The 22,484-nt window shown below is 50.4% G+C and overlaps 2 protein-coding genes across 6 annotated transcripts in view; one reads left to right on the top strand and one right to left on the bottom strand.

Annotated features, from left to right (window-relative positions):
• The first annotated feature begins 61 nt into the window (after positions 1 to 61).
• Positions 62 to 6,674, top strand: LOC139009305 (putative protein T-ENOL). Of its 3 annotated transcripts, XR_011471295.1 has the most exons (6): positions 62 to 434; positions 736 to 820; positions 1,033 to 1,183; positions 1,450 to 1,483; positions 1,673 to 1,730; positions 6,411 to 6,674. XR_011471295.1 is itself a non-coding variant. In XM_070413541.1 (5 exons), the coding sequence occupies exons 1-5, from the start codon at positions 668 to 670 to the stop codon at positions 6,444 to 6,446; spliced, it is 432 nt and encodes a 143-aa protein (XP_070269642.1). In that variant the 5' UTR covers positions 63 to 667; the 3' UTR covers positions 6,447 to 6,674. The 3 variants fall into 3 exon arrangements, 1 of the variants encoding a protein (XP_070269642.1); XR_011471296.1 differs by having other exon boundaries at positions 62 to 815; XM_070413541.1 differs by having other exon boundaries at positions 63 to 820.
• Positions 6,675 to 7,874: 1,200 nt separating this feature from the next.
• The window catches only part of SEZ6L2 (seizure related 6 homolog like 2), a 21,674-nt gene continuing 7,064 nt past the window's right edge, over positions 7,875 to 22,484 (bottom strand). For 2 of the 3 annotated variants that reach the window (XM_070413535.1, XM_070413533.1), the window contains exons 6-18: positions 18,165 to 18,350; positions 17,316 to 17,484; positions 16,498 to 16,661; positions 14,629 to 14,829; positions 14,050 to 14,188; positions 13,232 to 13,428; positions 12,921 to 13,115; positions 10,204 to 10,395; positions 9,929 to 10,120; positions 9,390 to 9,428; positions 9,091 to 9,208; positions 8,883 to 8,979; positions 7,875 to 8,433 (exon numbers count right to left, since the gene is read on the bottom strand). In XM_070413535.1, the coding sequence (XP_070269636.1) occupies positions 8,404 to 8,433; positions 8,883 to 8,979; positions 9,091 to 9,208; positions 9,390 to 9,428; positions 9,929 to 10,120; positions 10,204 to 10,395; positions 12,921 to 13,115; positions 13,232 to 13,428; positions 14,050 to 14,188; positions 14,629 to 14,829; positions 16,498 to 16,661; positions 17,316 to 17,484; positions 18,165 to 18,350 (1,919 nt within the window). In that variant the 3' untranslated portion in view covers positions 7,875 to 8,403. The remainder of the gene's footprint in view (positions 8,434 to 8,882; positions 8,980 to 9,090; positions 9,209 to 9,389; positions 9,429 to 9,928; positions 10,121 to 10,203; positions 10,396 to 12,920; positions 13,116 to 13,231; positions 13,429 to 14,049; positions 14,189 to 14,628; positions 14,830 to 16,497; positions 16,662 to 17,315; positions 17,485 to 18,164; positions 18,351 to 22,484) is intronic. The other variant, XM_070413534.1, reaches the window with a different exon arrangement.

Genomic DNA, 22,484 nt, shown 5'->3' with positions numbered 1-22,484 from the left:
AGGCTGGAGGGCGGCCCGGGGCGGGGCTGCCGCTCGCGTGCCCCTAGTGGTGGGAGGAATAGGTCGCAGGCTTCGCCCGAAGTGCGGCGCCCGCTTCTCCAGCCTCCGGCGCTGGGGGCACCGCCCCGCAGCAGGGACCTGCGGCGGGTGGAGGAGAAGCCGGAGCAGCGCGTGCGACTCGCCGGGAAATGCTCCCCCCGCCCCTCCCGGCCTTTGGTTCTGGAATCCCTCATCGCCTGGCAACGGGGCCGCGGAACCCCGCAAACACCGAGGGTTTTATAGGGACGGGCAGCGGCGCCGCCGCCGGGTCCCCTCTTTCCTACCTCGGCCTTCCTCCCCGCTCCACCTCCCCGTCCCCAGCGGTCTGTCACCGGGGCCCGAACCTCCCCCGCCTCCCTCCTGCCCGGTAGCCCAAGATTCAGCCCGTCTGCCAGGTCGGGGGCGGCCGGTCGGCGGCCTTGGATCCCAGGGAAGAGCTGTGGGTGGGAAGGAAAGAGGGGCCCCGGCGACCGGGGGGAGGGGGTTACTGTGGAACTTCCCACCCAGGGAGATTTAAGGCGACGGTTTTTATTTTATTTTATTTTTTTACTTCCCCCTTCCTCCCTAGAGAACTACGGAGACAGGATGGTTCTGTATCTAAAGGCCTGGTTTAAGCCTGGGCCTGGGAATGAATGGAGTGGGGAGGGTGTGGAGGAAGTGGGCCGGTTTCTCAGCACAGATTCCAACTGTCCCCAGGGGGATGGAAGCCAGTCCCACCAGGAGTAAGGAGAGGAAGGGGAGCGGGCTGTCCCAGGCTGCAGCGTCCTTGAGTGGAGGTTCGGTGAGCATTGGAGGGGGCTCTAGAGGTGGGGGCGAGCCCAAGTAGAGTCTGGCCAGGGCACCCAGACTCCCCCTAAGAGACTCTACCCCCAGCACTAGGCCCCCCACTTACAGGGCCTTCTGGGCCACATCTCAGGGCCCAGCCCTTCAACTCCTCGCAGGGCCCGGGTCTGCAGGAACTCCCAGGCTGAGTCCTGACTTTCTCTTCACCAGAAGCCTTCATTATCCCGTTCTGAGGAGTTCCTGGCCCAGATCAGCACAGAACTCACCGATGAGGCCTTGTTTGTTGCTGGCTACCACGTGAACCCTGTGCCCAGCAAGGAAAAACAGACACAAGACCAAGAGACTCAGATATACAAACACGGTGATTCCCCCGTGTCGGGACCACTGTGTCCAGAGACCCTCCCATAACTCTAGTTCCAGTTCCTGACTCCTTCCCAACCATAGCCGACTTCTCCAGGAATCTGTCCATCTCCCCTGTCTCCCCATCTCACAGCCAGACGCCCCCCACTAACCAGGACCCACTCCTCACTGCTAGCTAGGAATCCCCGCAGCCTCCTCCCTAGCCCATCTGTTGGTGGCCATGTACTGAGGGATAGTCCTTTCTCTGACTGGGGCCTCTACTTCCAGAAGTCTTCACCAAGACCCAAGGCACCGACACTTGGTGAGTGAGGCTTCAAGGGAGATGCCCGTTGTCCTGGGAGAAAGATGAGCCTGTAAGGGGAGAGAGTGAGGGTTTGACAACATCCCATCCGGGCAGGGGGATTTTTAAACCAGGCAGTCCTATTCTGTTCTGCGCTGACCCTGGAATTCAGAGTTCTCATCCCTCTCCCTTCCCTCCCACCATCTCCAGCTCTGACAGGAACCATGCCTGCACCAACGCACACCTTCTGCCATCCCGTCGTGACAAGGTATGTACAGGGTCCCCAGAGCACAAGGTCATTCGGTAGTAACCAAATATTTAGGAACGTGGGACACAGAAAAGAATGATACAGTTCTTGCTCTTGTAAAGTTCACAGTTTAGTGTGGGGCCAGTCAAGTGTATGGCCAATTACTATGTAATATGGGTGAGTTCCCGTAACAGAAATGGAAACAGCAAGAAGAGCACTTATCCCTGATCAGTTGGGACAGAAACAAAAGGAATCATGGAGCTTCCTGGAAGAGGTGACACCACAGAAAGAATTATCCAGGGGAAAACATGTTAGTAGGTAGGGGTTATACCAAGTGTCGGGCTTGTGTAAGCAAAGGCACAAAAGTGAGTCTCAGTAGAGTGAGTGTGAGTATATGTGTGTGTGTCTTCCTAGGGCAGGGGAGAGGTGAGACTAGAGTAGTTAAACTGTTGGGAGTATCCAGGCAAGGTAGCCAGGGACTAATCAAGAGAACTTACTAAGATCCTTATGTGTGCTTTATTAAGATCCTTATTTATTTATTTATTTATTTATTTGTTAATCCTCACCCAAGGATATTTTTTCCATTGATTATTAGAGCGAATGGAAGTGTGTGTGGGGGGGGGTGGGGGTGAGGGCTGATACGTCTAAATGGGAGAGACACATCGATTGGTTGTCTCCCGCATGCACCACAACCAGGGACCGGGGATTGAACCTGCCACCCAGGTACCTGCCCTTGACCAGGAATCGAATACGTAACCCTTTGGTGTGTGGGTCAGTGCTCTAACCACTGAGAACACTGGCCTGAGCAAGATCCATAGATGTTTTCCTCGCCGAGGAGTCATTGAAGAGATTTGAGCAAGAGCAGTTGGAATTTTAGATTAGTCATTCTGGTGGTCAATGGGGAGAATGAATTGGAAAGGGGAGAGACCAGAGGCAGGGAGGCCAGTTAGAAATTATTCCAAGAGACTAAGCTAAAGATGACTAGGTCCTGAATTGTCACAGTGATAGTAGAGATGAAAGCAAGGGCAGATACAAGAAATAAAGACCAACCCCTATCAAAATACCAATGGCATTTTTCACAGAACTAGAAGAAATAATCCTAAAATTTATATGGAACCAAAAAGGACTCTGAATAGCCACAGCAATCTTGAGAAAGAAGAACAAAATTGGAGGTATCATGCTACCTGATATCAAACTATACTACAATGTTACAGTAATCAAAACAGCATGGTACTGGCATAAAAACAGACATCTAGATCACTGAAACAGAGAGCCCAGAGATTAACCCATGTCTATATGGTACAATGGAGTAGTGACAAGCTATTCAATAAATGGTGTTAGGAAAACCGGATAGATACATGCAAAAAAATGAAACCAGACTACTCTCACACCAAATACAAGAATAAACTCAAAATGGATTAAAGACTTAAATATTAAGATCTGAAATCATAAACCTCCTAGAAGAAAACATAGGCAGCAAACTCTTGACATTGTGCTGAGATATATATATATATATATATATATATATATATATATATATATATATATTTGGATATATCTCCTCAGGCAAGGGAAACAAGCAAAAATAAACAAATGGGGTTGCATCAAACTAAAAAGTTTTTACACAGCAAAGGAAACTATCAACAAAACAAAAAGACAGACCTATCTGTTGGGAGAAGATATTCACCAAGGATATATTCAATAAGGGGCTAATATCTAAAATGTATAAAGAATTCGTACAACTTAACACCCCAAACCCAAACAATCCAATTGAAAAATGAGCAGAAGACCCGAATGGGACATGCACTTGGCCAATATACACATGAAGTCACACTAATCATCAGAGAAATGCAAATTTAAACCACAATGAGATATCACCTCACACCTGTCAGAATGGCTATCATCAGTAAATCAACAAAGTGTTGGCCAGGATGTGGAGAAAAGGGAACCCTTGTGCACTGATGGTGGGAATACAGATTGGTATAGTCACTACGGAAAACAGTATGGAGGTTTCTCAAAAAATTAAAAATAGAACTACGTTATGACCCAGCAATTGCACTTCTGAGTATTTATACAAAGAAATCAAAAACAGTAATTTGAAAAGATACATGCATCCTTGTGTTCACTGCAGCATTATATGGAAGCAACCTAAATGTCTGTCAATAGATGATTAGTACATATATACGACGGAATATTACTTGGCCATAAAAAAGAATGAAATCTTACCATTTGCAACATGGATGGAACTAGAGGGTATTATGCTAAGTGAAATAATTCAATCAGAGAAAGACAAATACCATATGACTTCACTTATATGTGGAACCTAAAGAACAAAGTAAATGAATGAATAAAACAGAAACAGACTCACAGTTACAGAGAACAAACTGAGGGTTGTCAGATGGGAGGGGTTTGGGGGATTGGTTGAAAAAGGTGAAGGGCCGAAACCAGTTTGGCTCAGTGGATAGAGCGTCGGCCTGTGGACTGAAAGGTCCCAGGTTCGATTCCGGTCAAGGGCATGTACCTGGGTTGCAGGCACATCCCCAGTAGGAGATGTGCAGGAGGCAGCTGATCGATGTTTCTCTCTCATCGATGTTTCTAACTATCTCTCTCCCTTCCTCTCTGTAAAAAATCAATAAAATATATTTAAAAAAAGAAAAAGAAAAAGAAAAAGGTGAAGGGATTAAGAAGTACAAATTGGTAGTTACAAAATAGTCACAAGGATGTAAATAAAGAACAGCATAGGGAATATAGTCAATAATATTGTAATAAGTATGTATGATGCCAGGTGGGTACTTACCAGGGGGATCACTTTGTAACTTACATAACTGTCACTATGCTGTACACCTGAAACTAATATAAAATAATACTGAATGTCAACTGTAATTGAAAAAAGAAGAAAAATAAAGACCAGGAAGATTGAGTTTGGTAATCATTAGAAATATTAGCGGGGGTGAAATGCAGAAATCAGATGACGGCCGGGTTTCTGATTTGGGTGATCTAAGTCTGATGTCGTGCTTCTGTTCAGAACTCCACAGTCGTTTCCATTTCGGAGTAAAAGCCGAAGTCCTCCAGTGGCTTACAAGGCCCTACATGATCTCTCTCCTCCCACCCATTGTCCCTCCAACCTCATTGCCTAGAACTGCACCCTGCTTTACTGCACTCGGTCATGCCAGCCTTCTCGTTCCTCTTGGAGCGTGGACGTCATCCTCCCGCCTTTGAACAGATTGGGTTTGAGGTGCCCACAGAAACTCCAGGTGGAAATACCCTGTGGACAGTTGGAAATATGGCTTCAATCTCATTGAAGCAGTCTGACCTAGGAGGGAGGTGGCATTTGAAGGGTGTGCAGTTGCCCTGGGCAGGGTGGGGGTGGTGTACAGCATAAGAAAGAAGAGGGTGCTGTGGATGGAGGCTTGGGGAACCTCTCCTTTAAAGAGATTGGCAGAGTGAGCATTGACCTATGAACCAGGAGGTCACAGTTCAATTCCCGGTCAGGGCACATGCCAGGGTTGTGGGCTCCGTCCCCAGTGGTGGGTGTGCAGGAGGCAGATGATCGATGATTCTCTCATTATTGATGTTTCTCTCCCTTCCTCTCTCTGAAATCAATAAAAACATTAAAAAAAAAAAGATTGGCAGAGGGGGAGAGGGATTCATGAAGAAGGCAGGAAAGGAACTGATAGTCACCAAATGTTTGTTGAGTGTCAATATGTGTCAGGTCCAGCAGGCCATGGGAATAGTCATGTCTGACAGAGGCTGCTACTTAAAGGTTCACGACCGAGAGCAGAGGCAAATACAGCTCACAGCCAGCCCCTCTTGTCCTCCAGGATCTGACTCTAGTGCCTTTGGGACGTTTGATCTCTCCCAGTTGGTGTTGGAAGCAGCTTCAAGTAGCATAAGCGCCTGGGCCTGAGGAGCTAATTTGCTGTTTACTGGATAGTATTGTGCAAGTTGCTGCCCTTGCCCCGTGTGTCAGATGGGGACCTTGGACACAATGCCCTGTGAGGGCCCTGCCTGCCCATATAGTAGTTTACCTTCCTTTCCTAATGGTACTTCATTGGCGATTTCATCCCGAGCTGAATAACGCCCCTTCATCCACCTGCTGGCCCCTGGTGGTCCCAAGAGACTTTTCCTTATGCTCAAGAAAGAACATGGAAGCTTACAGATCTTCGAATTGCCCCTTGAATTGTAGGGCATTGTAGGTGGTCAAAATATTGAGTGGGGGAATGGATGAATAGATTGGGGAGGGTAAGTAAATGTGCGAATAAATAAATGGTAGATAAATTCATTAGTTTAGTAAGCACTCCCTGTGTGCCAGCACTACTGTAGGAGCTGGAGTATAGATGGGAGCCAAATAGAGTGCCTGCCTTCAAGAAGTTTAAATGGGGGTGGGGGCGAGTGATCAGATGGTAGAGACATGGGTGGGTGGGTGAATGAGGGATAGATGGATGGGCAGACATATGATGAGTGGAAAGATGGATAGGGGATGTTGGTAGATATGTGAATGAATTGATGGATGGAAGCAGAATGGTGGGTGGGTGGATAGATGATAGATGGGGAATGGTAGATGGATAGATAGGTGGGGGTAGGGGTTGGATGGATAGGGGAAGAATGGGAGGATAAAAAAAACATGGGCCTTGGATCTAGAGTCACAGCCTCAAAAATAAATAAATAAATAAAGAGTCACAGCCTCTTTTTCTTTTCTAGGGAGCTCTGCCTAGCAGCTTGGCCTCTGAAGGATGATCCCAACCCCTTTTCGTACTGCTCTCGGCCCCTCATGCCCTCCCCCCATTCTGTGCCTGTACAACGTGCCTCAGAGCTCCTTTCACACTCATTAATCACTTCCAGTCATCACCCCTGAAGCCTCCACAATGTCCTGGAACCATCACACAGCTCTCCACTCTCAGCTGGCAAGGACACAGCCAGAAAACCAAGGCTTAAATAAAGAGACAGATCCTTCCCTCCTCCCAACCCTGGCAGTGCTTGGTGTGACTTCTCTGGCATGGAGATGCGGGAGGCATGGCCTTTCTTTTTCTTTTTCTTTTTTTTGTCGGATGTTGTGGACATATTATTGGAGCGGTTTTAATTCAGGGCGTTATCTATCAACCTGCTGGCAGAGGTGTGCTCATGGATCCCAACCCAGCCTCCTAGCCAAACGTTAGCACCATAAGGTCCAGGCCTGGCATCTGAGCAGGTCCACTCTTGCCACCTCTGCCACCACAATCAGGCTGTGGTCTCCCCTCTGAGCTTTGGGGTCTCCTGCCGATGGGGAATGTTACTAGCCAGAGGCAGTTCAGCAGGCTTTGTGGAGTTTTCATTTACATTCCAGTCTGGTCAATACTGTAGCTTCCTGAGGAAGTCAGTTCATACCTCTGAGCCAGTTTCCTTATCTGAAAATGGGAATAACTGTCCTTGCCTCACAGGGTTAAAAACATGCACACAAGTGCTTAGCACAATGCCTGGCCCAGAATAAATGCCCCAAACTCAGGTTATTATCAAGATCAATTTGCCCCATGTTCTCCTAAAATTCAACCCCCTTTTGAGTATTGCAGTATCCTTTTGAATGTCCTAAATGTTTAATTGTATTTAAATATATATTTTCAATTAAGTAAAAGCCAATTAATTTAGAAGCTCTTTAGACAAACAGGCTAGAGATTCCTTATGTTGAAAATTAAAGTAGAAATGGATACAGGATACAAAGCAAGCTCACGGGTTATGACATGCTGCAAATATGACCAATACTTGGGAGACCTATAAGAGCAGATATATGCTTAAGTGCCAAAATGGTGAGTGGGTGGAGATAGTACATTTGGATACAAAAATTCTCAGGAGGGGGGTAAACATGAGACAAATTGACACCTGTTTGTCTCCTGCCAAACAGTGAGGGAGGAGATGGGACTACTGTCAGCTACCTGCTGGCGAGAAGAGGCTAGAAACAGCAAGCCTTGGTGGAGAGAAAGCTGAGGCCCAGAAGGGACTTGTCCCAGCCGGTCCTCCACAAAGGCTGACCCTACAGCCAGGCTTTTGACCCCTTGACATTGACCTGAGCCTAGTCTTAGATCTCCCCCTCCTCCCCCAATTGTTCCCCTTTCCCCAGCTCTCTCTCCAGAGAGGCCACCATCACCATCTCCAATGCTCAGTGACCCACCTTCCCACACCCCACCAGCCCAGTTACAAATGGTGATTTCCAGTTTATTGCTCAAAAACAAAAATCCAGAAGCAAAGGTGGAGAGAGACTGTGGGTTGAGTAGATGGCAGGAAGGGCATAGGGGCCTCGTCCCGGCTCCCCCTTTATCCTTCTGACCCTCCAAGCTCAGGGGTTAGGCTGGGGCCAGAGCATCTGGGAAGGGCAGAGCCTTCATGGCCAAGGGAACAGCGGAGCTCTCGGGGGCAGTCCTTATGAAGTACCCTGGGCTGGAGGGGCCCCAGGCGTTGTAGTGGAACTGAGTTCCCATGCCAGGATCCAAAAGCCAGTCGGGTGGGGGAGGCCCCTTATTTGGCAACTGAGAAGAGGAGGTTCTGGGTGACAGGATGCTGGTTTATTTACTGTAGGGTCCCCAGGGCCAACAAAGCCCCCTTGTAGGACCAGGAAACTATTTACACAACAGGAAGGAAGGAGCCAGAGACCAGGTCCTGCACTCCTCCCGCCCAGAATGAGGAGGGGAGGGACGTCTGGGTCCTGCAGCCTTAGTCTTGGGGTTCAGATGGAAACTTCATACTCCCGTGTATCCTGGAGACAGAGAGATGGGATCAGTTGCTGGAGTGGGATGGTGGTGGAGGAGGCAGCAACATGGGAGTATGAACACGGGGAAGGGGAAAGAACCTGGACTTTTCAGGTAACATCATTGGTGGTTTGGGCGCCATAGGGTGGAAATGGATATGTTTGGTTCATCCTACAGCATATTAAAAGCACATAAAAATCTGAATTTCTGGATTGTCTGGAACAATCTGGAATTGGGCCCGTTTCCACTATGGACTAGGTGGGGCACAAATTCTTCCGTGAGCCAAAGTCCTCACCACTCCCTATTGTTCACACCTGACTTGCTTTGTTCATTGATGTGGCCTTTGTAGGCAGCTGAGTTTGAAATTCTCAAGACAGATTACAGAGACTGTGAGAGAAGGTATGGCGTCCTGGGGGAGCTGGGAGGTGGGCACTCCAGGGGCAGGGGAAGGACTCACCCCAGCTTCATACAGTGGATTGCTGAAATCTGACTCCACGGTGATGGGGCTGTAGGAATGGGAGCCCGAGAAGCCGAAGAGGGATTTTCCCTGCAGCCTGGAAGGGAGGAGATGGAAAGGCTTATAGAGAGGTGAGCCCCCAACCCCATCTCACCCTCCAGGCAGGCAGGATGCCCACCCGGCCACAGCTCCCTGCGATGGCACTTACTTGGTGTAGTATATGTAAACGCCACAGCCGAGGACAATGACCAAGCCTAGGGGCAGCAGGATGGCCAAGGCGAGGTTCCCTCCCTCCAGCTGTCTTGATGGGTCTGTGGTCTGGGTCACTGGTGGGAGGAGGAGAGGTCATTGAGCTGGGGCTGGGCCGAGCCCTGGGCTCTCCCAGCCTCCTGCCCTGGGCCCTGAACCCTGGGCCTCACCCCTCCGGGGCCTGGCCTCCTGCCCCCAGCCTCTGCCTTGCCCTCCCGACTCAGCCAGGCCTGGGTCTCCACCTGTGCCCTCACTGACCTTCCAGTTTTCGGTTGTCCTGGAGCTCCTCATAGGCCACTGCAGGGAGAGGAGGGGGAGGGGACGGGGTCTGAGCCAGGGAGGGAAGGAGGCTGGGTAGAGGGCGGGAGCCCAGTGGGGCTGGGCTGGACAGCTTGGTTCTCTCTGCCCGATGCTTAACCTAAGCTTTGTCTTTCTCTTGGTGGGGGAGAGGGAGGAGGAGTCAGGGCAGGGCCTTCTTCCTCCCCCTGCAGACCCCTTGAAGTTCCTGGATCCTAACCCTGGGGAGTCTAAACCATCCAGATCTGTAAAATTTTCAAAAACAGGGAAACTGAGACCTTTCTAGAGGACAAGAGACTTCCAAACCAAAGCCCCTTCTACTATATCCCTTAGGATCATTTCATGACCGTGACTCCCCAGGACTTCTGGATGAGAGCCCACAGGAGGTGAATGGGGAGCTCAGCAGGGTTACCATTGGTCTCCAATTTGCTACCTGACTTTCTCAGCCCTGTCACTCCCCAAACACTGCTATGTCCCTCCTGCCCTGCCTGCCCAGGCACCTTTGCAGAGTGGGGGTTGGCTGGTCCACTGTGAGGGGTGGCCGGGCACACAGGTGATGGTGACCTCGCCGATGAGCTCGAAGCCCTCATAGCAGAAAAAGCGCAGAGACTCGCCCGCCTGGTAGTGATGCTTGTACAGCGTCTGATAGCCATTCTCTGGCACCCCGGGGTTCAGGCACGGCTCATACTTCACTGCAGGGAACATGTCAGTCACATGCCAGTTGCACTGCTGAGCAAGCCACCCAGCCAGCCTTCCCAGGTGTCCCCCGACTCACAGGCGCACTTGGGGACCCGGTCACTCCACTTGGGTGTGCCCGTGTCCCGGCTGTAGCAGGTGAGTACGGCGGCTCCCTCTAGGCTGTACCCCGGCAGACAGCGGTACTGGACATGGGAGCCAACAGGGAAGCCAGCGTCCGAGGTGGTACGGTGCCCGTTGGTGATCTCACCAGGATCAGCACAAGTCATGACTGTTGGCAAGAGGGCAAAGTCAAGGGGAGCTCGTGCCTTAAAAGACCTCCCAGCTCAGGGCTAGGAGATGCCTGAACCCCCTACTTCCCACTATTTCCTCAGAATGAAGGGAGCAGGAGTTGGAAAAACCTATAATTCAATGTGTTTTATATTTCTGGCTTCTTCGGGAACACAGTGATTGGGGCAACCTAGGCCCCATCCTAGGATAAAATGTTAAATATTTAACCACTGCACTGAGCATACCAGCTAAATCCCCGCAGTGTCAGCCCCGCATGGCAGCCATCGGAAGAACAGCAGCTGCCCGCCGGCTCCTCTCCCTCAGCATTCCCAGCCCGCTCACTGCTCACTAACAGCGCCTGCCTGGCCCCTGCAGGTGTTGAGTTTACAACCTTGTGGAAGAGTCATAATCACAGCCATTTCTTATATACAGACTTGTGCAAGGCATCCTGCTGAATGTTTACAAACATGAAATATACTCTGATTAAAAACAAACAAACAAAAAAAACAGGAAAAAAAACCTCACCCTGGACTGTGTTTCTCAGAGGTTAGAGCGTTGGCCGGAGGACCGGAGGTTCTCGGGTTCGATTCACTTCCCAGCTGGGGCAAGTGTGGGAGGCAACTGGTCTATATGTCTCTTACATCAGTATTTCTCTCTCTCCCCCGTCCCCTCCCCCTCCACTATCTCTGAAAATTCAATGGGAAAATATCCTAGAGTCAGGATTAAACCACAACAACAAAAACTTGATATATTCTCTGATCATCCTGAGGTCAATATCACTGTCATTTGCCTTGGGGCCCAAGGCTCAGGGCAGTCAAGTGATTAGCGCACAGTCACTCAGGGAATGGCAGAGCTGGAACCACTCAGGACATAGCTGTGGAGCACTGGGCTGAAATTCAGAGGTTTGGGTCTCAGCTCAGCTTCAGGCTCAGTGTGCCTCTTTGGGCAGATTCACTCTTGAGCCTGGAGCAGCCGGGCTAGGCCTACCCACTCTGGACCCTGCCTCCATCCTTCTCTGTCCCTGTCCCTGTCCCTGTCCCATCTGGGAAGCTGTGTCAACTAGACTTGTGTCCAATCCAAATCTGGCCTCCTGAAACTTACACTCATGGGCCCCACCAGTGCCCCCAAGGGCCAGGTAGAAGACCTACAATCCCTTCTTCTAGTAACAGGCTGCCCCAAACTGGGAGAAAGTGACACGATGCCACCCCTTTTTGCTCTTCTAAAAGATAAAAACTCCCAGCTCCTTTATTTATTTATTTATTTTTAAAGTGTGTTGTTGTTTTTTTAAAATATGTTTTTATTAATTTTTTTTTTTAAAGGGAGAGGGAAAGAGATGGAAACATCGGTCAGGTGCCTCCTGCATGCCCTGTACTGGGGATCAAATCCAAAACTCAGGCATGTGCCCGACCAGGAATCAAACAGGTGACCTCTCGGTTCATGGAACAATGCTCAACCAACTGAGCCACACCAGCCCGGCTCCCAGCTCCTTTAAATATCACCGCTTCTGCCCTGGCCGGTTTTGCTCAGTGGATAGAGTGTTGGCCTGCAAACTGGAGGGTCCTGGGTTCGATTCCGGTCAAGGGCACATGCCCGGGTTGTGGGCTCCATCCCCAGTGGGGGACTTGCAGGAGGCAGCCAATCCATGATTCTCTCTCATCGTGGATGTTTCTATTTCTCTCTCCCTCTTCCTTCCTCTCTGAAGTCAATAAAAAATATATTTAAAAATAATAATAAAAAAATAAATATCACCGCTTCTGTGAAATGTCCTGCCTCTTCCCTGGGACAAATAACACCCCCCTCTTCCCACAGCCCTTCTTCGTACTTACAGCAGCTATTACTTACTGTTACAGCACCAGGCAGTGTGTGAAAAACTTCATTTGCTCTTCACAACCCCCTATTCCTACTTCACTGGTGGGAAGCCAAGGCTCAGAGATGTTAAGTACCTGTGGTTACCACCCTGTAATATCCTGAGTTGTTTAACTAGCTGTCCCTCCCTCAGACTGAACTCCATCAGGGTAGGGAGGGCCCCCAACCCCTCTGAGTAACCCCAGCCCAAATCCAGCAGGGGGCTTCACTGACTGCCTAGGGAGGCCCTAGGGCCCTAGCAACCTGACTCCCTGTAATGTCAAAGGCTGGGGGCTGAGACACTGGCGCAGGACCTAGAACAGGAAGCGAGTAACCAAGCACTGATGGGGCCAGGGAGGGTAGAATTCCAAGGAGCAGTGGAGGGGCCTTGGAAAGATGAGGCAGGACCCAGAGGAAACGGGGTCCGAGACCAGAGCAGTGCCAGAGAGAGGGAGGCGGCCCGAGAGGATGAGACTGAGGTCCAGAGGGCACAGTTTCGGGCACCAAAGGGCATCGGGCGGAGCGACCCAGGGGGAAGGGACGGAACCTGGACAGGATAGGGGCGGGGACAAAGGCCGGAGGCGGGGCGCAGAGGGAAGTGGGCGGGGCCCACCGGAGCGTGGAGCCCAGAAGGGCAGGGGCGGGGCCGGGAGAGGACGGGGCGGGGCGGGGCGGGCTCACTCTTCTGGCAGGCCGGAGGGGCCGCGCTCCAGGACAGGTCCCACTGGCAGGTGAGGATGTCGGAGCCGAGCAGCTCGTAGCCCGGTTCGCACTGATAAGTAAGCACTGTGCCCCGGATCAGGTCCCCGTGGGAAGCCGTCCTCCAGCCCCACTCCGGAGGTGGCAGCTCGGGGCACGTGTCGTTCCTGGGGACCTCTGCAGGGTAGAGAGGCGAGTTCAGAGGCTGCCCTGCGACCAGGGCACCCGTCCAGCCTCGTGGGGCCTCGCTCCTGCTGGAACCCTGCCCATCTGGGGACCCCAGACCTCGGTACCTTTGAAGTGCAACACGAAACCCTGGCCCAGGCCCGGGTTTGGGGGCCCGGGCGGTGCCTGGAACTGCAGCGTGAGGTCGGGCCCAGAGGAGAGGAGGCGGCGGCGCGGTTGAGGTCCCCGCAGCTGGGCCAGGACTCGGGCGCTGGGACCGTCCCCGTCGAACAGTGTCAGCATGTCCCCTTCGCGCACATTCAAGCTGCAGAGAGTAGGACCAGATATGGAGGCTGGACTACGATCCGATCTGTCTGGCCCCTCCTCAGTCTTGGCCAATTACGGGCTTCTCTATGCTGGTCTCTCCAGGTTCCACTAGTTCTGGGACTCCTCGTGCTCTTGATCATCCCACCCATCTCCAGGCCCCGCCTGAGGACCGGCTTTTGGCCACGCTCACTTCCGGTTCTGTCCAGTCCCGTTAACTACCTCATATCAAGTCAGCTCACTGCACTCTCCCCACACCCACTTTAGTTCTGTTGGTGCTGCAACAACTTGGGCCTGGGTCCCGGAGATCTGCTCCGGGGTGGCCTCAGAAACAGCCCGAGTGGGAGATTCCAGACCAGATGCCCTTTCCCACAAAAGCCCGGAGGAAGGCCGTTTACCCCGCTGACTTGTCCAAGACTGGCTGACTAGCGGTGTGTACCCAGGTCCACCTGACCCCCACACCCCGGTCAGGAACCTTTAGTCTCCTCATTCACCAGACCACACATTCACCCAGTCCTGGTAGACACAGGAGCTGCCAGGCTGGGGGTGCAGGCTAGTGTGTTGTTACACCACAGTTTGCTGAGCCCACACCCACCGCATCCTCTGCAGCACCCAAACCTACATCTCAACTTGGAGCAAGATGCGCTTCTCCTCCTGGACATGGAGGCCCCACACGCAGTCCTGGCCGGGGCTATAGCTCTGGGGCCAGTCTGGAGAGAGGACCACACCAGCCGGCTCCGACAGCTCCCCTCCGCACATGGCTAGGGTAGAAAGGGTGTCAAAGTCAGGACCCAGGTGGGCATGTAGTCTCCACTTCACCACAATCCTCACCACTCCCAACTGTATGCACCAGACGCCTCACGGGTTCCCTGCTACCTGTTTTTTCTTGCCACCCCTAGTCCTGCTGCATCCAATCCCCAGCCCTGCTCTTAATTAACCCTGCCCACTCTCCACCCAGTCCACCACTTCGCCCAGCTCCACTTCTAGCTGTTGGAGACATCCGGGTTGTGACCCCTGGATTCTGTAACAAGCCCACCAATCATTTAGTTCTGAAAACTAAGTCTCTGAAAGGGACAGAGATTACCTAAGGCCTGCGTTTATTAGGTTTGGGTATGCAGGTCTCCGTGAATGGCCTTCCTAGGATTCCCAGCTCGGGGGGCAGTCTGTAGACTGAGGTCTTACTGGGATATGGAAGGCTCACCCTTGCAGGCTGGCTCGGAGTCATTCCAGTGGGGTTCTGTGGGATCCACACATTCGATGGCATTGGGGGGACCAGGGGGCTCCAAGGCATATCCTGGGAGGCATGAGAAGGTAGCCAGCGCCCCTGGGCGGTACTCAGGGTCTGTGGTGGTGACATTGCCGTGTGCCAGGAAGGGGGCAAAGCAGCGATCTTCTTCAAAGGCTAAGGAAGAGACAAACACAAATTAAGCATTAGGACAGGCCTCAGGGGTCTCAATCGGGAACTTGGGCTGAATTCAGGTGTTGTTTGGCCACTCAGTGGGCTGCTTAAAATTAAATGCCTTTGGACTTAGCTTTCACTCTCCAGTTTCCCTAAAACTCTAACAGTCCTTTGTACATTGATGTTACCTCCCCAGCCTCTGGAGGGAAGCCCCTAGGCTAGTCAAATCCTAGCCACCGTTCTACAGATGAGGAAACTAAGGTCCACAGACAAAAAACCAAACTTGCCCACGGTCACACAGTAGGGCAGTGTCAGAACCAAGTCTGAAACCCAGGTTGCTTGATTACCAGCCACAAACACTTGCCTCTGGAAATTGCATGGGGGTGTGTTCTCTTCTCAAGAATAACTGTTGGATTCTGATAACCCCTGATGGTCCATGCTGGGCTGGCACCCAAAAGTGCAGCTGACACAAAAGCTGTGTGTTGACTTTGGACTAAGTCAGGAAAATGAACATTTGTAGAGCATTTTTGTTTTCCCACCTGACCATACCTTGGCTGCAAAATTCTCTGAGCTAAGATGTCGATGCCTGTGATACCGAACAGGAGTCCGACGCTCCTGAGTCAGCAGTGGCCCACACTGTGGGGGCAGGCCTCCAACCTGGGCATGCTCCTTGCACTCTCAGAATAGAACATGCAATTTATTTTGTAGATTCACTGTCTATCTCACTGTTACTTAACCTTATAAGGTACCATGGCCAAATCCTACACATCCATTAGGGTACAGAGCCAATTCCATTTTTCTGATTCTCAGAAATGAAATGAATCAACCCTTTGATTCATTTCATTTCTGAGCACTTCACTTTCTTTGTCTCTCTCCTGCTACTATTTGCACAAATCCTCTGCTACAGCCACACTGAAATTCTGTTTCCCAAACATGCCTTTCTCTACCTCTTTACCATTGTTCACACTGTTCCTTTCACCCGAAACATTAATTCCCAATTTATCTCCTTTGAAATTATCTCCATCTGTAAGGCCCAGCTCAAATGTCCCTTCTCCCATGACAACAGACCTCCTTATTTCTACCAGTCCAGCATCCAATCCCCCTTCCGTTTGGCACACATGCCTCCCCCACTTCCAGTCCATCAGGTTCAGTTGGGGCCAAGAAGGGATGACCTCGTGATGTGGATCTGCCAATCATAATCTGCCCCTAGCTATGGCGATTGGCTCAGGCATAGGCATATGACCTAAGCCAGGCCATCAGAACATTTCCTGGCATTTTTCGCTGAAGCCCTTGGGAAAGTGGTATGCTTGCTCTCTTTTTGATAGAGTTGCTAAGTTGGTAGTATGTTAATTTGGCACTGCTGGGTTCACCACAAACTGAGTGCTGGAGAATGAAGCCAACACAGAGGAAAGAACTGAGAGGTTAAGGTAACTGGTCCCTTGGCTGTGTACCTGGATCCAGCCATATATGAAGTTTAAATAGAAGAGGCCACCTCATGAAATCAGAAAGGGTCCATATGAAGGGATCTTTGTCGTTTTGGGTGGGGAGACAAGTCAGGTTTCAGGAATCCAAACACGGAGATGAGCAGGGATAGAGTATGTGCTTGTGACCGTGTGTGGGCATCAGGAAGAGGGGAAGGCACAGGGGTTGGGGGCGGGGCGGGGCAGTTACCTTCAAACCGGAGGCTTAGCAGCAGGGGATTGGCAGGCGTCTCTGAAAGCAGCTCCACATAGAGGGACTGGGCGTCACTGATGAGGCCCCGCTCAGGGACATCATCCATGTCAGAGTCATAGATCACCGGGGACAGGGGACTGCCCCCTGAGCGCACCATCAACCTGGAGTGGACAGAGGTGGCCAGGAGCTCAGTTCCCCTCAGAAGCTGCTTCGTCTCTTACCTGCTCTTCTTGTTTTCTTATAAGTACCCGCGCGCTCGCCGATTGTGCCACTGGAGCGCCTTGCTTATTTTCATAGCTATTGTTTTCAAACATTAATTATATGCCATGTACTTAGCTAAGCCTTTACATATTTTGTCATGTTTAATGCTCACAGGAAACCTCTCATTTTATAGATGAGGAAATTGAGACCCGGAAAGATGAAGTAGCCTGCCTAACGTCACGTAGCAACTACTGGGCAGAGCTGGGTTACCGGTTTGTTAGATAAATAATATGATGACGACGACCATGGCAAACACATTTCTAGTGCTTACTGTGTGCTGGGCACCATTCTAAGCACATTGCATGTCTTAATGCATTTATCCTCACAGGAAACTTGAGAGAGAGGTACTATTCCCTCCATTCTGCCGATGAGGAAACTGGCACAGAGAGGCTAAGAGATTCATCTAAGCTTCCACGGCTACTGTCTAAGAAAAAGGACTAACCTGTGTTTGACACAGATCCCAACTGGGACCCACCCAAGGTCAGTCTGTCTCCCCACTGCAGCCTCCCTATCTCCCTGAGGTGGGGACTCTGACCCCAGGCCTAGACCCTCACCGGTCATTGTCCTCATCTAGCGAGACCCTCTCGAAATGCAGGTGCAGCCGGCGTCCCTCAGCTGCTTCGATGACCCAACGGCAGGTGAGGTTGGGCCCTGCAGCTCCCCCGGGCTCGGGTGACACGATACGGCCCAGTGTAGCATTGTGGATGGTGCCACCACAGGATGCTGTGGGCAGAGGAGGGGCAGGTTAAGGTGACTTGTCCTCCCAATCTTCAGAGCTGCTGCATCCACACCTTTGCCTGGGACCTGGCCTCAGCATGGCCTCTGCCCTACACGCCCACCCCAGAGAACAGGACCTTTTCCAGGGTACTGCCCAGGTAGGCACCCAGACCTGGAATAAGAAAACCCAGAGTGGACACCCCCAGGACAGAGACTCCACCAAAATGAAGACTCCCCCGATGTGGACATGCTGGGATGGGTAACCATGGGGGAGCCCCGTAATTTAAGCCCTCAGATAGAAAATCTTCAAGTTGGGTTCCCCAGGAGGAACTCTTCAGGATAGAGACCCTCCCACAGTTTGAGACTCCAGCCCCCCACCTCCCTGCCCCAAGAATGGTTCCTTCTAGGATGAGGAGTCTCCAAAAGAAGGGACCTCTAGAATGGTGACTCCCAATATGGAAACTTCCAGGTGGGACATTCCTGGATGGAGATCCCCCAACGATGGGGACTCCAAGGATAGAGACCTCGGTGTAAAGAGCTCCAGATGGAGGCCCCAGGATAGCAACTCTTCAGGGTCCAAACCCCTTCAAGATGGGTGTTCCCCAAAGATGGAGACCCCCAAGAGAGGACCCTTCCAGTGGGGTTCCTAGGACAGAAGCCCCCACCTATTGTGGCAGGAGACTCACCCATGCAACTGGGGGGTTCACCGCTCCAGGCTGGCCGGGTGCTATTGAGGCAGATGAGGGTCTCCTCACCGTGCAGCTGGTAGCCTGAATCACAGTGGAAGGTGGCCGTGCCCCCAGGGTGCAGGTCTGTCACACTCACGTCCCCGTGGGCCGGCCGGGGAGGGAAGCCGCAGCTCAAGAGGTAGGCTGGAGCGGGAGAGCAGGGAGGAGGGGGGTCATTTTCCATGTCACCCTCCCAGTCCCCCAGCACTTCCTCCCCTCTTTCTAGGACCACTGGGGGCACAAAATGGCTCCATACTGGAGTCCTCACATGGGCAAACTGTCTCATGAAGAGCTCATTTCAACATCTCTTATCTCCTCTAATCTTTGTAATTTACCCACTTTGCCTTTCACTTTATAGATAAGGTACCTGAGACTCAAAGAAATTCTGGATCCTAGAATTCTTTTGCTGTGTGACCCCAGGCAAATCAATTGACCTCTCTGAACCCCATCCAGCTCTAATAATAACAAATAATATATTTGCAGAGCTTGTTCGCCTTCCAAAGTGAGTTCACACAGTGCTTTTGAGGTAGTCAGAGAAACACTGTGACCTATTTCCAGATGCAGCCAATGAGCATTCAAGTTATTCAGTGCATTTTCTCCCCTCTACACATGCAGTGGACTTCCACTGAGGTACACTAGGGTATTATGCCCTCAGCTTTCATCCAGAGGAACCAAATGAAACTCCTCTAGAAACTTGGACTATTTCACCATTAAAGGCCATCATACTCACTGCTCCCTAAATAGATCTCCCCGTGTAAGTGAAGTGCTTAGGGACAGCTTTGCTTTCATTAAAGAACTGCTTTGTCTTTTCCTTTCTTGTTGTGAGAACTGTGTAATCTCTCTATTATTTTTGCACTGGCTGCTAGGAAGCTCAGAACCAGATTATAGCTTATCCCTGGCAACAAGGCTTGTCCACAGTCTATTTTCTCAGCTTTAATAAACATTACCTGGTACCAATTTTTTCTTATTCTATTTCTTTTTATTGCTTGAATTCTTTTTTGAAAGCCTCCTGAAATTCTTGTAGAATTATACGAGATAAAACAAAGAAATAGAAAGTGACTTGGTAGTAAATTATGGACTATGAACTTGATCTTGACAGAGCTCCGTGTGTCTGTTTCAGACCAGGCAGAGCTCATCGAGAAGGGCTTCTTAGAAGAAATACATCAAAGCTGGGTCTTGAAGGAGGGGAAGAGTATAATTAGCAGAGGGCTTGGGAGATACCAGCTTGCCTAGGCCAGTGGTCAGCAAACTCATTAGTCAACAGAGCCAAATATCAACAGTACAACGATTGAAATTTCTTTTGAGAGCCAAATTTTTTAAACTTAAACTATATAGGTAGGTACATTGTTATTAACTTAATTAGGGTACTCCTAAGGCTTAGGAAGAGCCACACTCAAGGGGCCAAAGAGCCACATGTGGCTCATGAGCCGCGGTCTGCCGACCACTGGCCTAGGCCTTTGCTTTTTCGGACTCTCTAGCCCTTAGTGATTCTGTAAGAGACCTAGTCTCTCCCTATATTCAAAATTCAACAAGTAGTTCCTTGGCAGGGTCCTGGGGAGAAAGAGATGAAAAGACTCAGGCCTTACTCTTTGGGAATCTACAGACTACTGAGATAGACAGACATAAAAACAACTGTCTAGGAAACATTGATTTGAATAAATGTTAGCCTCTGTGATGGCTCTCCAGGACCAACAGAATCGAGTCTCAGTACTTTATTTATTTATTTATTTATTTATTGTCTTTTAGGTCTCAGTACGTTAGATTGACATTCAAGCCCCACAGCAGGGTCCTGCCCAGCACATCTACCTCCAATTCTCATCACCTATGGCCCATATATCCTACATAGTGTAGGTTGTGACTCCTTATGGTCTCACCTCCATGGTTTTTTATACCATTTCCCCTACCTGCAAGGCCTTCTCTGGCTTTTTCTAATCTTTCAAGGAGTAACTGATGTGCCATCTCTTTCAGGTAGGCTTCCTGACCCTTTCTCTCCCCAATAGAGTTGGTTGCTCTCTTGCCTATACACAGTCCCACACATAGCTATATATATAAAAGCCTAATATGCAAAGTGTCCCCTTGGGAGTTTGATCGCTTGCTATAACCACCAGGGAGTGGCATGGAATGAAGGAAGGCCCTGGCTGGCAGCCGGCAGCCGCTAGGGACCCTACCCATGCACAAATTTCATGCACTGGGCCTCTAGTAAGTTTATAATCACATTAACCACTGTCTATTGCCATTAAGAGATGGAACCAAGCCTTATTTATTTTGTCTTCTAAAAGCCTGGCCTAGCTGATCAATTGGTGCAGCCAAGCAGCAATGTGACAGTGCAAAGAGCACTGGTTTTGGAGACAGGCAGATCTGAGTTCCAGATAATAACTTATTAGCTATATGACCTTCAGCAGGCGACTTCGCCTCTAGGGCCTCTAACCTATAACTGGCAATAATAATCCCTATCAATAAGGATTGGCCTTGAAGTGAAACAAACAAACAAACAAACATGCAAAGCAGCCAGCATATAAAAAGTGCTCAGAAAATGTTAGTCCCCTGCGTCTCGCCAGCCGTAATTAATGAATGACTGGGAGTCAGGGAATCGCAGTTCTGACTCTGCAATGAATTTGCAGGTGACTGAGCAAACCACATAACCCGAGTCTTTCTCTTCCTCCCAGAGATGGAGTTGACAATGGCCACCCCCAGGGTTGCTGTGGGAAGCAAATGAAACAATAGTTGTTGGGCTTGGGGTGAGGGGTGATGGAGACTTTGGTCTGTCAGAGAAGCTAATGAGGCCACGCTGGACCAGAGGCCCAGCTAGGGCACATTTGGAAGGGCTTAAACAGGGTTTTGGTCCCAAAGGTGCCTGGAGAAGCTGTAAAGCAGGGAAGACAGAGATAGGTAATGAAGGCCAATTTATGAAGTAACCCTGCTTCCCCAAATGTTCTACTTAGCCTAGAGTCCTATTTTCAATGCCCCAGAGAAGTGGCTGCTTAAAGGAGGCAGCAGGGGAACATTCTGTAATATCTGAAGTCCAACCCTCTGCCCTAGGCCCTCAAGGCATGCCCTCGCTCCCCAACAACTACATATGGCCCTGACTACCAACTGTGTGTCCCTCAGTTCACTGGTCTCTCCACGAATAGGTCTGGCGCAGGGTGCCTCCACCTTGCACATATGAGTCCCTGGAGCAGGTCTCCAGTGGAAGCCTCAGGAAAGGCTGGAGAGGGTATGAAGTGGGGATATAAGTTGTGTGCGTGCCCTGGGAAAGGAGTATGGGGTCAGCAAAGCTAACAAAAGGGCAGGCAAGGCCATGAGGTGATGTGAAAGGGACATTGACTCAACCCAGTTTCCTTGTCTCTGAGGACATAGGAAGGCTTTTTTGAGAGGCAGCGGTGTGTGGAACGGGACAGTGGCTGGGCCCTCTGCACACATGTACACATGGATGCTAGGACATACACTTGCATTGTGGGAAGGTTCCCCGTACACACAGGCGAGTGTGGATATACATGTGTGTAGGTTGTCTGTGGGTAGATGCTCATGAATGCAGTCATGCACGAATATATTCCCTTCCCTGCCCCAGAAGCAAGCAGGATCTTTCTAGGTCTCAAATCTGAGGCTGTCACTATCCTGCTTTAAATACTTCAAAATATCCCCCCTCCCTTACCGGAAGAAGAGTCTGAACTCCTTATTGGTGCTGATAAGAGCATGATCACAATCCAACCTTCCTCCTGGTCTGGTCTCTTAGCTTACTTCTCCCGCCTCCCCTTTCTGTGCTTTTACTGTAATAGCAACGACTGACATTTTCAGCTCTCACTGTGTACCAGATGCTATTTTAAGCACTTGACATGTATTAACTCATTTGATCATCTTAATAATACCACAAGGTAAGTATTATAATCCCCATTTTTCAGATGAGACAATGAAAAGTTAAGTAACTTGTCCCAGATCACAAAGCTATGACCATTCTATCTTCCATGATGAATTACTTCAACTCTTCAAGGGGCTCACATTTTTTCTCCTCTCTGGGTCTTGGAGTGTGCTTTTCCATCCATCTTGACATCTGCCTTCCTTCCTCTTTTGCTTCCTCCTACCCTTTCCCTAGCTAACTAATCTTTTAGGTCTCAGCTTAATCATCTCCTCCAAGAAGGTGTCCCTATATTCCATAGGGGAAATTTAGGTTCCTTTGATATTTGCTCCTTCTGCCTGTATTCCTCCACCATAGGGATAAGGGTCCTTAGCTCCCCGAATTATAATCATCCTGATTACTTGTCCGTCTTCCTACCTAGATTC

The sequence above is a fragment of the Myotis yumanensis genome, unplaced genomic scaffold (assembly GCF_028538775.1).
Source record: "Myotis yumanensis isolate MYYU_CA2020_CCGP unplaced genomic scaffold, mMyoYum1.0.hap1 SCAF_4, whole genome shotgun sequence".
Lineage (NCBI taxonomy): Eukaryota > Metazoa > Chordata > Mammalia > Chiroptera > Vespertilionidae > Myotis > Myotis yumanensis.
This window is presented reverse-complemented; position numbering and strand designations above follow the sequence as displayed.

What these genes read in the sequence shown, in the direction of transcription:
- LOC139009305 (XM_070413541.1), top strand. Translation starts at nt 668, where the DNA reads ATGAATGGAGTGGGGAGGGTGTGGAGGAAGTGGGCCGGTTTCTCAGCA. An exon ending in CGTCCTTGAGTGGAGGTTCG is followed by an intron (nt 821 to 1,032) that starts GTGAGCATTGGA and finishes TCTCTTCACCAG; the next exon opens with AAGCCTTCATTATCCCGTTC. An exon ending in GACTCAGATATACAAACACG is followed by an intron (nt 1,184 to 1,449) that starts GTGATTCCCCCG and finishes CTCTACTTCCAG; the next exon opens with AAGTCTTCACCAAGACCCAA.